At 37.4% G+C, this 14,186-nt stretch overlaps 1 protein-coding gene across 2 annotated transcripts in view; it reads right to left on the bottom strand.

Moving 5' to 3' along the window:
- VPS41 (VPS41 subunit of HOPS complex) overlaps window positions 1–14,186 on the bottom strand; it is a 171,599-nt gene that overhangs the window by 49,036 nt on the left and 108,377 nt on the right. For both annotated transcript variants that reach the window (XM_058570676.1, XM_058570683.1), the window contains one exon: window positions 2,191–2,288. In XM_058570676.1, the coding sequence (XP_058426659.1) occupies window positions 2,191–2,288 (98 nt within the window). The remainder of the gene's footprint in view (window positions 1–2,190; window positions 2,289–14,186) is intronic.

Below are 14,186 nucleotides of genomic sequence, written 5' to 3'. Positions count from 1 at the left end.
TTTGAAACAACAGAAAAAATGAAAAGATTTAAAGTTTGAATTTTGAAAAAATTAACTGCTATAACAATGACAAAAAATATCAAAATCAGAATAGCAAAACAGAAAAAAGTATTTGATCTAGTAATATTAAAAGAAAACCACCTCGTTAGACCATATAAATAACTCCTTTACATGCGTAAGAAAACCACCAGCAATGTGACTCATCTCATTATTTTACGACCTTTGTTCACTGGTCAAACAGCCCTGCTCATTTGTGAACTTCCGAGGAGCAGGGATTTGGTCTTGTTAATCTTTGATCCTCAAAGCTTAGCATGAGTCTTAACACACGCGTGCTTTAGTAATGAATGAAAGAAAAACCAACACGAGAGGAACAGCTTAATAAATTAGGGTATATCAACAAGAGGCAAGACTACATAACCACTGCCAGCAATAACGACAGGAGACACACGGCCACATGGACAGAGAATGGAATAATGCTCCTAAAAATATGGGAATTCAGAAGAGTTTGTAACTATGACCGCAAGTGTGTGGAAACACACACGGATGTAAAAGGTGTAGGTGTAACTGAAAATATGTTTGGGGATAATATTATGAGTGACATAAAAACAAATTTTGTTTAACGTTGCAGTTAAACTGTCTTTTTGATATGAAAAAAGAAAAAGGGGGGTGTGTTTGGCCCCGAGCATGCTTCTTTATGCCTTTTGTCTTCTGTGTTTAAGGATTTAAGGTGTACTTTGGTGCTATATAAGATGAATAGCTATATACAATGGCACACACATTTTTAAGCCATCTCCAAGACCCTCACTTCTTCCTCTGAAAAAAATCCATTTTCTAATTTGCTCTATGAGTGGCCTTTCTTGGTTTTTACCCCTTTCCAATACTCTCTTTATTACCAAAGCTTTCCTTCTTTTCTTTCTTCTTTTGGTCAATTGTTTATTAGGCTTTCCCTTTTTCATTTTACTGCTTCTTTCCTTATGTCTTTCAATCATATTCTCCATCCTCCCCACATTCCTCATCAAAAAGCACTGTATTTACTCCCTCAGGAGCCACTGCTTTTTTTTATTTTCAAAAAAATAAATAAAATAATAATAAACTGATGTCCTGCAACAAGGCTAGAAGCCAGCCCTATTGATTTTAGTAGGTTTGAGTGTTCACTTAAATCTATAGCATCCCACTGCCTAGCAACATGGGCACCCAGAGCTTCAGGTTACTATAGCAATGGCTTCCTAATGCAAGTGCTCGCTCAGAGAAATGCTCGAGAGCAGCTACCACTTCAAAACTGGGACTCCTGGGGTTTTTCTCCCTATTTTATTTCTTGCCATTAAAAAAGGAAAAAAAAAAAAAAAAAAGGAGAGGATACAGACAAGGAGAGCTTACTTACTGTAAAGGGCTAGACAATCAATTACAATTTCTTTTACACACAGCATCCAAAAGAAAACCTTTACAATAAGCTCTCCTTGTTTATGCCTTGAAGCCACCCCTATACCCTTCCTGGCAGGACCCCTGGACTCTGACAATAAAGACAAGCTGGGAATGGGGCTGACATAAGCTTCCAAGGGAGGCTGAGTGTGCATGCCCCTCCCCTGGACCATATATAACAGGCTTCATTCCAAAGTCACGTATAACGAAATTTAGATTCTCTGTTTTTTCCTATTAGCCATACATTTCATCCCATCACATGCATTGGTAACTGAGACTGAGCAACCATCTATTTCAAAGCAAGAATCAAGCTACTCAGAATCACTGGGCCACTGGGAAGTAAACAAGTATGTCTGGACCACAGGAAATAATGAACTGCCCTTGCCGTAATTCCCTCTGACCATGGGGACCCCTGTTGTTGCAGATTAGCTTCATCGCTGTCATTTCCGCTAATGCACAGTGTCAGCTTAGTTTCTTCACCTTTCACCAAGACGAATCCTTCATTCCTCTCGACTAAAATACCAAGAGAGATGGAAAAAAGAGGAAAAAACGACTCCCCCTTGCCCAGCCAAAGGAACAGAAGCAGGCAATGAGTGGAGCCTCTGAAAGGTAAACACGTGAGGTCTGCAGGGTAATCCCTCCAAACCTATTTTATAGGTCAGGAAGTTCTGCTCAGACGACAGTAGCGTCCTTTCACGGGCAACCTGATCCGGGCATAACGCTAAAAATGAACCCGCACTTCCCTTTGTATTTGGGGTGGAAAAAAATTACCGTTTTCTCTGAAACCTCCTTTACGTAGGACAGTACAACAAGCTGATCACAGAGAGGTGCAAGTCCACTGACGTAGAATTCAGTTTCAAACTGAGACACTGCAAACAAAAGGGGTACAAAGATTGACCATTAATGGGAGCAAAAAGCAGCACACCAAGGAAAGGACACACTGACTATGAACACTGGGCGGCCTCATTTTAGACACCTACATAAAGGGGCAGGGATTAACACCCTTTCTTGACAACTATCGGTACCAGAGAAGAATATCTGGGAACTTACCCTTGAAAATTTCTATCACAAATAAAAACAAACCCAAGAATCATAGCAGCATGAATGATCAAGTGTGACACTGTACCCAGCTAGTTTAAAAACGACATAGTTAAATCTCAAGAAGACAGTTTGAAATCCATAAAACCCAACATAAACCATTATTGATAACAATAGTAATTTTAAAAAAATGCCTGAGTTTAAATTTTTCACAATTAGGGCATTATAGTAGTACAAAGGTTACAAAAAAAATGCTATCTGTAATCATGAAACACTATTATTATTCCTTTTTTAACATTTATTAAATATTTCATTTAAAAACAAAAATAAAAAGTTTAAATACAGATTACATTATGATGAAATACCATTATTTTTTGTGTGAAATATAGGTCAGAGAAAATCAGAAATTTCTCTTTCTTTTTTCAAGATAGTCTTTAAAATTTGCATCACTTAAGAAGTATATGGATTTAATTACAATGGACCTCAAAGATCTGATAGAAAGCTAAGTGGCAGAAGAAGAAATACAAATATTGCTATGGAGGGGCCGGCCCGGTGGCGTAAGCGGTTAAGTATGTGTGCTCTGCTGCGGCTGCCCGGGGTTCACCGGTTTGGATCCCGGGCGCGCACCAATGCACTGCTTGGCAAGCCATACTGTGGCAGCGTGTCATATAAAGTGGAGGAAGATAGGCATGGATGTTAGCCCGGGGCCAGTCTTCCTCAGCAAAAAAGAGGAGGATTGGCAGATGTTAGCTCAGGGCCGATCTTCCTCACAAAAAACAAACAAACAAACAAAACAAATATTGCTATGGTATGATTCTAATGATTAGCTGCTGTAAAATATTTATAATACATGACTGTTGTTTTAAGCAACTAAGTTTTGGGATGGTTTGTTACACAGCAAAGCTAACTGATACAGTAATGGTGCTGGCAGACACTCTTCCAGGAATCACACAGTGCACTTAACAGATTCATTTAGAAGTAAACTCCCATTTGGACTCACCACATTTTATAAGAGTTCTTGATTCAGATCTTCTCCACAGTTCTGTGGTATTAGCTTCAGATTTAGTTAACTTCTACAATAAAATTACCTTCTTTCCCAAACTAGGGGAAGTCAGCGTAGCATATTGGAAACAATATTGAATGGAGAGTCAGGAAATCTGGGTTATAACCTCCATTAAATTGAACTTGGACAAGTCATTTTAATTTCTGTGGGTATAACTTTTCCCATCTATAAAAGAATGGAATCAGAGTAGAAATAAAATTTGTAACATAGACGAATTGAGGGGCTACTGAATTTTCCTTCTTCTTCTTCTCCATTTTCCTTGGAAATCACTTATTACTTGTCTCTGCCTATTTTTAATGCTTGCTTCTTACGCAACTGTTTTCACAATTTAATTTTCACACCAAAATGAAATTGAGGATGACCGAAAAAAATTACTAAACAGTTAGTAATGTGTTAGAAAGGATATTTCTTATGTTTTGTCCTTGATTAGATCTTATAGGTGGTCATGGTGCCCTGAACACAATCATAGAAGGGAAGTCCAAAGGCAGGTGCTCTGGCCCCAGCTCTGCCACTGACACTTTTTTCCTCAAGCTCTGTGGGCTTGAACAGAATATTCTTATCCAGGTGCTTAAAAATAGTTTTGGTAAAGTGGTAATCTGATAAATGTTCACAAGAAGTGCATATGTAGAGGACCACCTCCACCACAACCACACGCACAGAGATGAGCGCATCTAGCGAGCCAGGCACTGAGGGGTCTGGAGAAGCTCCCAGTGTGTATGTGTATGTAGGGGTGGGGCAGGAGGGTGGGATACTCTCTCCCTGTGGGGGCACCAAATGGGCTGCCTAAGCTCATTGACAAGGAGCATCAGAGAGTGTCTCTCCTAAACGTAACCAAATACACACCAAGGCTTGGTTTTTATGAACGAGCTGTAAGACATAGAACAGAGAAGCTAGAAAATAATCCTATCTAAATCTTTCTTTTTCTATATCCCAATTTCCCAGTCCTCAATAGCTTGCATTAATAAGATAGAAAATTTTCTGTTCTCTAATTAAGAACATAATAGAAAATATGTGTTCTTAAAGAAAACAAGGAAAGATGTGCAGAAGCACATATCTATTTCACTTCTCAATTCCAGATACTGTAATAAACGCTTATTTGTTAAGTACTAAATCTTACCAGATTTTAGTAATTGAGAATTAGTAATAATTTAGGCAGACACATGCAGTGACTAAATTACAAACTAACAAAAAATTTATTTATGAAGAAAAGATGTGGTACATAAAAATAGCGCTGTCAAGATTTCCAGAGCCATGGTTAAGCAAGTTATCAACATTCAGATAAAGTTGAAATTAAATAATTCTTTTCATTAAAATAACTTCATATCAACAAAAATCTTCTTATGGAAAACAAAATTGCAATTACAGTCATACCCAGTATGATTCACAAATTAAGAGTTCTAAAATAATGGCTGTTTATCTTAGCTTTGAATACTCGAACACGTAGCAATTCATCTTCATTAATACCCACTAGTAATGATACCATGTAAAAAAGAACTCACTTCCCAACGTGAGTTCCTCATTTAGGTAAATGTCTATAGCTATTCTACATTAAAAAAAGATACTTCAGGACGAATGGTGGTATTTTATTTTTCCATTACTGTTTACTAACGCATTGAAACATGATTGTTTTTAGATCTATCATGATTCAGTTTATTCTTTATATTAATGCTGACTCCAAGAAGGGCTGGTTGGAGACAGGTGTGTCAGAATGAACGTGGAAATATAAGGAATATTCTTCCCATTGAACAGATTTAGAGAAAGAAATGTGGAATGGTAATATTTATTCTTCTGAAGAACATCTATACTATGTAAAAGTTTTTGAACTGACTCTGTAAAATATCTTCAAGTAATTACTGGCTTTCTATTTCAAATTTTCAATGGAACAATAGAAGTTTCAGCTTATTTTCCCTGAAATTCTATTTTTTTCCACATATCAATGATTTTAATAATTTTAATGAAGATTATTTTTTTCCCTGAAAGAAAACCAGTTTAAATAAAGATGGTGTGTAAGTCTAATACCACAGAAGCTCCACTTTAAACTGATTATCTGGAAAAGATAAATCACAAGGAAAATAAAGACAAATTCTGTTGGAGAGCATTAAAATAAAACGGAAGGTAAAAGCTGGAGGGGGGTACAAAAAAAAGGAGGAGAGAAAAATGTAGCATTTCCAGAGAGAGCCACAAAAGACAGTAGCTATACTTCAGATCAAGGATATCTAGAGAGCTATGGCTCTAGAGCCCTGCAGAAGTGTGCTGTGTTCACAGAGACGATGGACATACGCAGAGGGGAGCATGACGGCTGCAGCACAGCCTTCCTCATCCTGATGGAGATGAAAGGACTGCTGTGCTCTGGTATATTCAGGAGGATAAAGCATTCCGAGACATGCTATAAGAAATAATCCATGGAAAAACAAAGAGAGAGATTCTAAGCAGATTAAGAGAGAAACAGAAAAAGCCTCAAAAGGACTATTCCCATGAAAATTGTATTCAGGGAGATTTTTTGGACCCAGAATGAAGAAGATTCTGTACATTGCCCTGATCCAGAAGGGAGGCTAGAGTTCATGATTAGTGCTGTCCAACAGAATAATAATGCAACCCACAAACACAGTGTAACTATGGAATTATAAATTTTCTAGTAGCCACATTAAAGAGTAAAAAGAGGTGAAATTTTAAAAATATATTTTATTTAACACAACATATCCAAAATATTATCATTTCAATATGCAACAACATAAAAAGTTATTAAAGAGATAATTTACTTTTTATTTTCATACTAAGTCTTTGGAATCCTACTTGTTGCACATCTCTATCCACACTTGCCACATTTCAAGCACTTAACAGCTCATCATGGGTCACTATTATCAGATACACAGTGTACTATTTTAATTTATAGTTTCAAGCTTTGTTCTTTTGGAGTTTCAGGAAATTTTTCTTGAATTATTGTTTTTGTATTTGTTCCATTCCTTTGTTTTGCTTTGTTTTTTTCTTCAGGGACTCTTATTTGTAGGTTGAATCATCTTTGCCAGTCTTCAGTATTTCTCACTTAATTGTAAATCTTTTTTTCCCTATTGCTTTGTGATTTTTAAAACAGTCCTCCTTTCCCCTTCTATTTCTCTTACAGCATTGTCTGTGTCTCCTTGCTCTTGTGTTCCTTCTAGGTTAATTTTCATTTCTGAAATAATCTTTTATTTATAAATATTTCCTGAGTTCTGTCACCTCATTTGACATTTTTTAATTCTGATTTTTGTTGTTCTTTCATGCCCTGCATCACTGTAAAAAACGTCTTGTAGTTTATTCTGAAATAGTAAATTACAGTTGCCGTCTGTCTTGTGGGCGTGTCTTTACGGTGTGCTTTCACTGCCAAGGATGTTACTCTTCTCCTTTTCACTTTGTCTTAACCCTTAGCATTGGATTTGACCCCGGTACTTTTCAGGTGCTTGTTTTTAGGTGAAAACACTGTCACCAATCTCTTTAGAAGGAGGTAGGCACTGGAATAACTCTTCTAACCTCACAGAGCTCCCCTCTTCTGTAGTTTTCATTTGGTGTTCAAACTCTGGTCCCTTGTTTTCTGAGACTTCCTGGCTCTGGCCCCTCCTCACCTTTCTCTGGACCTTCCCTTTCCTTTGTTTCTATTGTCCCTATCTTGGTCAGGTTTTATTCTCCTCTAGTGAGCCTGGCCCTGGCAGGAAGCCCTGGCTGCTCAACTGTGAGTTCACAGGGGCTGCTGTGCTGCCTGAGCCCAGCCCCTCTACCTAACTCTTCTCAGAGAGGGCCCGGTCTTTCCCAGGGAACATCTGCCAGCTGTTTTGGAGTTCTCCTGGTCTCAAGCCCGCTAGACACCTCCTTATTCCCCTCTGCTTTCTCTCACAGCCACTGATACCACAGCGGGTCTTGTAGCCATAGGTGGTTTTTCCCATCCACTTGTATCTTGGGGTTCTTAGGGCTACCTTGTCACTCAGTTTTGCTGTAAATGTTGTCTATGGGTTTTTGGTTGTATGATCTAGTTGTTCCTTTTTTATGTAAGGACTCAGGCAGATTGAAAAATTATGTTGCCATTATCACCATCTTCCTAGAATCCTCCAAGCACAAAATGTTAACATATCAGTGTTATACACCAACTCTATATTAGCCAGGCAATGGGGTCAGGATTACAGTCACAAATACATAAACACTGTTGGGCCATCAACAGCACACACACTATCAGAGTCAGAATGATGACCACGTGACAGAAATAAAAATTAACAAGAGAGCTTTCTTGTACCTTGGGTATTACATCTCTGAGGGTTACCAACAACTTAATTCACTCAAGAACTACTGAGCACCAATTAGGCATAAGACCCTTTTCTAGAAGCATCAAGATGACGAAGTCTGTCTCTAAAAGAGATTGTGAATCTAGATATCTAAAGAAATAATTAAAATACCACATGCTATGCAAAAATGGGAATAGGTGTAAAGCAAGAAATAGTACAAAGCAGGAAAATTAAATTCTGGAGGGGTGGGGATGGGGGTGGACACAGTGGCAATAATCATGACTCTAATCCCCTTAAAGGTGGGAATGGTATTTACAACATGAGAGAAAACATTTCATCAAATAGTCATTATATAAAATTTCACTAAAAAAAGATTTAAAAAAAACTAATGTATATTAGATCGTAAAGGATAAAAATTAAAATTTTATTTAGGTTTGAATAAAAAGACCATCCCCCAAATAATTCACAACTAGATTATCTCACTTAATATCAGTGTATTCAGACCTATAAGAGATGGTATTTAAATCAATATTCTTTTTTTTTTAAATTTTTTAAAATTGATGTTTTAATAGTTTTTAACCTTGTGAAATTTTGGGTTGTACATTTTTGTTTGTCCATCACCATATATATGACTCCCTTCACCCCTTGTGCCCACCTCTCACCCCCCTTGCCCCTGGTAACCACAATACAGTTTTCTCTGTCCATGTTGGTTTATATTCCACATATGAGTGAGATCATACAGTGTTTGTCTTTCTCTTTCTGGCTTATTTCACTTAACATAATACGCTCCAGCCCCATCCATGTTGTTGCAAATGGGATGTAAATCAATATTCTTGATTATTACTTGTACTTCTATCATATATAGGTTTATAGATACATTTTACCAAGAAATATAGCTCTGAAATATATTAATCTCTTCAGAATGATTCAGTAAATCCGTGTTTTTATTTTTCCTTCAATTCTCTTTCAATTGACTTTATAGAACACAATATTTTAGTCTTCTGATTGTTAAAAGAAATCACTTTTTCTCTCTCACTGAGTAACTAGATATAATAGTAATATTAAAAATAGCTCCCATTTAACAAGCATTACTACGCTGAGAGGCAGTATGCTAAATATCTTACATACATTATCTGTTTTCACCATAATACCCCTATACCTCTTTTAGAAGGCACTGAAGCTCAGTGATGTTAAGTAACTTGACTGAAGTCACTTAAGCAGAAGGCAGCAGAAGTAGGAATTTGAAGTCTTACTTTTCCCAGACATGAGTCATACTAAAAAACATAAACCAGACGATAGAGATGCTCAGGTTAAAAGTGTACTATGGTTAGCAGGAACGGAAGTTCAGGGCTTGACAACTCTCTGGTAGTTCTGCTGCAGGCAGCCAGGGTGCCTCAGCCCTTTTCTTGAATTTGAGATCCCTTTATGATAGTGCCTCGTTCCCAAGAAAATCTGACCCCTTAGCCAGATATTAGTATTTCATAATCAAGTGGATTTAATGTACACAGACTTTTCAATAGGTTTGGACACTTTGTCAGCATGACCACTGATCTAAGAAAATACATTTAGAAATCACACTTCAGCATCTTCAGCACTGTGCTATGAAGCAGATGCATTAAAGTAAAAGTGAGTTTACAATGGTTTACATCAGCAAGTTATGGAGAAGACCTAATATTTGTGAGTGAAACAGAAGAGAATCGCTAAAGGACAAACTAACAAAAACATTCAAACCAAGAACCAATAGTACACATAAGTTGGAAACTATTTAAAACAAGTTTAGTCTACAATTTAATTGCATATTTTCTAATGAATATTCAGCACACCGCTGTGTGACATGACAGAGCTCAGCTGCTGTGACTGTCTCATCTACTAAACTTCAGCATGCCTGAGGCAGTACTGATGAGGAAGGATTAGTGAGCAGCTCACAACACACTGCTTAGACGACAGAAAAGGTAACGAGCAAGGACCTGCTGGGTCAAAAGGTTCAAACAAATAGTTAGATTTTAAGTGCTAAACAGGCTTTTATCAAAAAAAGAAAAGACAAGTGTTAGGATGTGGAGAAAAGAGAACCCTCACACACTGTTGGTGGGAATGCAAAATGATGCAGCCGCTATGGAAAACAGTATGGAGGTGCCTCAAAAAAATTAAAATTAGAGCTAACATATGATCTAGCAATTCCACTTCTGGGTATTTATCCAAAAGAATTGAAATCAAAATCTTGAAGAGACATTAGCACTGCCACATGCACTGCAACACTATTTACAACAGCGAAGATGTGGAAACAACCTAACGTCCATCGACAGAGCAATGGATAAAGAAAATGTGGTATGTACATGCAATGGAATACCATTCAACCTTAAAGAAGGAAATTCTGCAATATGCAACAATATGAATGAACCTTGAGGACATTACGCTAAGTGAAATAAGCCAGTCATAGAACGACAAACGCTGCATGATTCCACCTATATGAGGCGTCTAAAATAGTCAAAGTCATAGAATCAGGGTAGAATGGTGATTGCCAAGGGCTGGGGGGAGGGGAAACGGGGAGCTGCTAATCAACAGGCATAAAGTTTCAGTTAAGCAAGATGAGTAAGCCCTGGAGATCTGCTGTACAACACTGCACCTATAGTTAACAATATGGTCATGTGTCACTTAACAGGAATACGTACTGAGAAATGCATCATTAGGCGATTTCGTTGCTGTGCAAACATCATAGAGTGTACTTACACAAACCTAGGTGGTACAGCCTACTACACACCTAGGCTCTATGGTATAGCCTATTGCTCCTAGGCTACAAACCTGTACAGCATGTTACTGTACTGAATACTGTAGGTAACTGTAACACAATGGTATTTGTGTATCTATCAAAACATAGAAAAGGTACAGTAAAAATATGGTATAAAAGATAACAAACGGTACTCCTGTATAGGGCACTTACATGAATGGAGCCTGCAGGACTGGACGTTGCTCGGGGGGAGTCAGAAAGTGAGTGGTGAGTGAATGTGAAGGCCTAGGACATCACTACACATTACTGTAGACTTTACAAACACTGTACACTTAGGCTATACTAAATTTGTAAAAAAATATTTTTCTTTCTTCAATAATAAAATTAACCATAGCTTATCATAATTTTTTTACTTTATAAACTTTTAAATTTTAACTTTTTGACTCTTTTGTAATAACACTTAGCTTAAAACACAAACACATTGAACAGCTGTACAAAAATATTTTCTTTATACTCTTATTTTATAAGCTTTTGTTGGTTAAAAAAATTTTTTTTAACTTTTTAAACTTTTTTGTTAAAAACTAAGACAAACACACACACAGCAGTCTAGGCCTACACAGGGTCAGGATCATCAGTATCACTGTCTTCCACCTCCACATCTTGTCCCACTAGAAGGTCTTCAGGGGCAATAACACACATGGAGCTGTCATCTCCCATGATAACAATGCCGTCTTCTGGAATGTCTCCTGAAGGACCAGCCTGAGGTTCTTCTTCTTGAGGAAGTGTCACTCTGTTCAGAAATATGTCCACGGTGGTTTGCTTGGTTTGTTTCTTTTTTCATCATAGGTTTACTTGTAAGCAGACAACGTGTCATAAAGATTCCTCTCTATTAATGAAAAAACCTTTCAGTGTCGGAGTCCATGTTTTCAATCTTTTTAAGGAGCTTGTTGAGGTCTGCAAAAGCTTCTGCTAATCCCTTCACTGTGACTTTTCTTCAAGGTTCTTCTTTTTCTTCTCCTGCAGTTTCCTGTTCTCTTGCCTCTTCTTCAGTTATGCATTCTCGTCCAGTTCCAACAACTCCTCATTGGTTAATGCCCCAGGAACCACCTCAAGGAGCTCCCCAATGTCACCCTCATCCACACCGAGCTGTGATGTTAAGAGGTCACTAGGAGACAGGAATTCTTCAGCTCCATTTAATCTTACGGGACCATTGTTGAATATGCAGTCCATCCTTGACCGAAATATTTGTATGTAGCACACTACTATACTATTTGTACACTTAAAAATTTGTTAAGACGGTAGATCTCATGTCAACTGCTCTTACCACAATAAAATAAAATTTAAAAGTAAATAATTTTAGAGACCAAAACCAAACCCCAAAACTACCTGGATGCATCAACTGAAGTCAAACACTTAAAAAGAGCAAATGAGAGCTTTTTTTCTTTTTCCAAGGGTTGAAAGAATTACATCACAGTCTGGATTTGGTTCCCTTCCCTTAGAAACAATTCTGATAGCCATCCAAGGCAACTATGTTATAGAGATTCCCTAACAATTTAGAGGAGAAATAATGAAGAACTGTCAATCCCAGGATAAAACAAGTACATATACAATTTTTACTTTTCCATATGAGATATTTCTCTGAAACAAAAAGAAAAGCAAATCTACTGCATTATTTCCATTTCATCTGCCTATTTGAAGAACAAGTGAGCAGACATCACTGGTACATTAGAAGGGGTCTTTGGATTCTAGAGAATTTCTACCATACGGTTTTTACGTGAATGTCTGGAGCAAGTCTCGGTCATTCTCAACAGTTCCTCTGGCTGCAAATGAGGACCAGGTGTTAGGGGAGGAATGCATGGGAAGAAGGTATGGCACAGCGGTTATGAGGAACAGCTCTGAGAGCAGGCATATCTGAGTTCAAATGTTGCCTTCTTTGCCTATGATTGTAATCATCTTGAGCAGGTTACTTTACCCCTCTGAACCTCAGCTTCTCCACTTACAAAATAGGATAACAGCCCCCACCCATTGGGATCACTGTGAATACTAAATAAAATTCTGTTTGTAATGTATTTAGCATGTACCTGGTGGTGGTTGTTATAAAAGAAATAAAATATATTTGTTACTTCAGGTGCTCTATATTTCTTACCACTACTTATTATGGAGAAAATTTATTAATTCCACTCCCAACAACAAACATTTGTGTCTCTAGCACTGAGTGGGAAAGAGTTCTCACTTTGAGGAGGAATGGACAGAGGAGCAGATATGTAATAATGCAAATACAGCAAAATCTTAATTGCAGAATCTAGGAGGTGAGTATATAGGTACTCACTCTAAAATTCCTTACTTTTTTGTGTTTTAAATTTTTCATAATAAAATGTTGGGAAAATATTCAATGTAGAATAGAAGAACGAATAGATTATAGTCAGTCAAACTGAATCATAACAGAACAGAAAATCATACATAGCTAGATCCTTAAGCAAAAACAACTTGAATGATGCCAGAGCTGGCATGATTCCTGCTGAGCCTTACACTACGAGATGAACCACGTCACTCATGTGCACAGAGAGCTGTTCCCCTTCTGAAACCTGCATGTCTGTGTCAGAATAATAACAGGTAGATGGAGAGAGACACTTAGATCTAAGAAAAATGTTTATCTCACAGCTCTCCTCCACCACGCAAACAGATCTTCCATTTCCAGGTCATTGTCTTCTCAATCAATCAAGAGTCTGAAAACAGAACGCTGTGCTAAATTCTAGGAGCCATAGCATACGATCAACTGAAGATACTGATACTATTTAATCAAAGTGAAAAAGATGTCCCTTCTTTTCTCCTCTCTTTCTTTCTTCCTGGCCTCTCTGTCATTTTACATCGATTCCTTTTCTCTTTATTTATTTTTTTTGAAAAAAACTTCCATATGAAATCAAGACTAGGAAGTCAATCATTAATTCCTTGCATGTAAGTCATCTGCTCCTGGCAGTAGACGCCCAGAAAACGAGACACAGATATTGGCTTCATTTCCTAACAACATAATATCAGCTCTCTAACTGCCATTCCATAAAGACCATGGAAGAGTCTGGTGAAAAATGCCAGAAGGTTAGGAAGTCCTGTGAGAACACAGAGATCCAAATTAAAATAAGTACAGCAGGCATAAACCACAATCTACTTTTAACAATGTAATCTGGCAGAAGAAATGACATCCAAAAAGCCCTATGTACAGCGAATGTCTTCATGGGTTGGTGATTGGCCAGTGAGCTTAATCTTTATCATCATTATTATTTTTCATTTAAAGAATAAATTAATATCCTATGAGAGCAATAACTTTTGTGGTGTTCTTAAGATTTTGACATATAACGAAGAGTTATTAACATTTGGCTTCCAAGATGTACAGCCACAGATATTTCTTTAATCTTCATGCCGTTTTCACCTCATTTACTAAAGAAGAGTGGCTCACACTGTTCAGGGCTAAAGCTAATTGTAATCCAGACCTCCTAATATTTCTCTTTTCCTTTATCCTAGTCAAGGACTCTTATCTAAACCACTTTGCCTCCTGCTGTGGAAATGGTTTATATTCTTAAAAGTTTGCTCTCAAGAGGGGAAAAATGGTACTTAACCACTAACCATAGTAGTAAAATGTCAGTAATGTGATAGTTAGTAGCCACACATGGTCTATTTCACGTAAATTGTAGTACAG

The sequence above is a fragment of the Diceros bicornis genome, chromosome 3 (assembly GCF_020826845.1).
Source record: "Diceros bicornis minor isolate mBicDic1 chromosome 3, mDicBic1.mat.cur, whole genome shotgun sequence".
NCBI classification, from domain to species: domain Eukaryota; kingdom Metazoa; phylum Chordata; class Mammalia; order Perissodactyla; family Rhinocerotidae; genus Diceros; species Diceros bicornis.
This window is presented reverse-complemented; position numbering and strand designations above follow the sequence as displayed.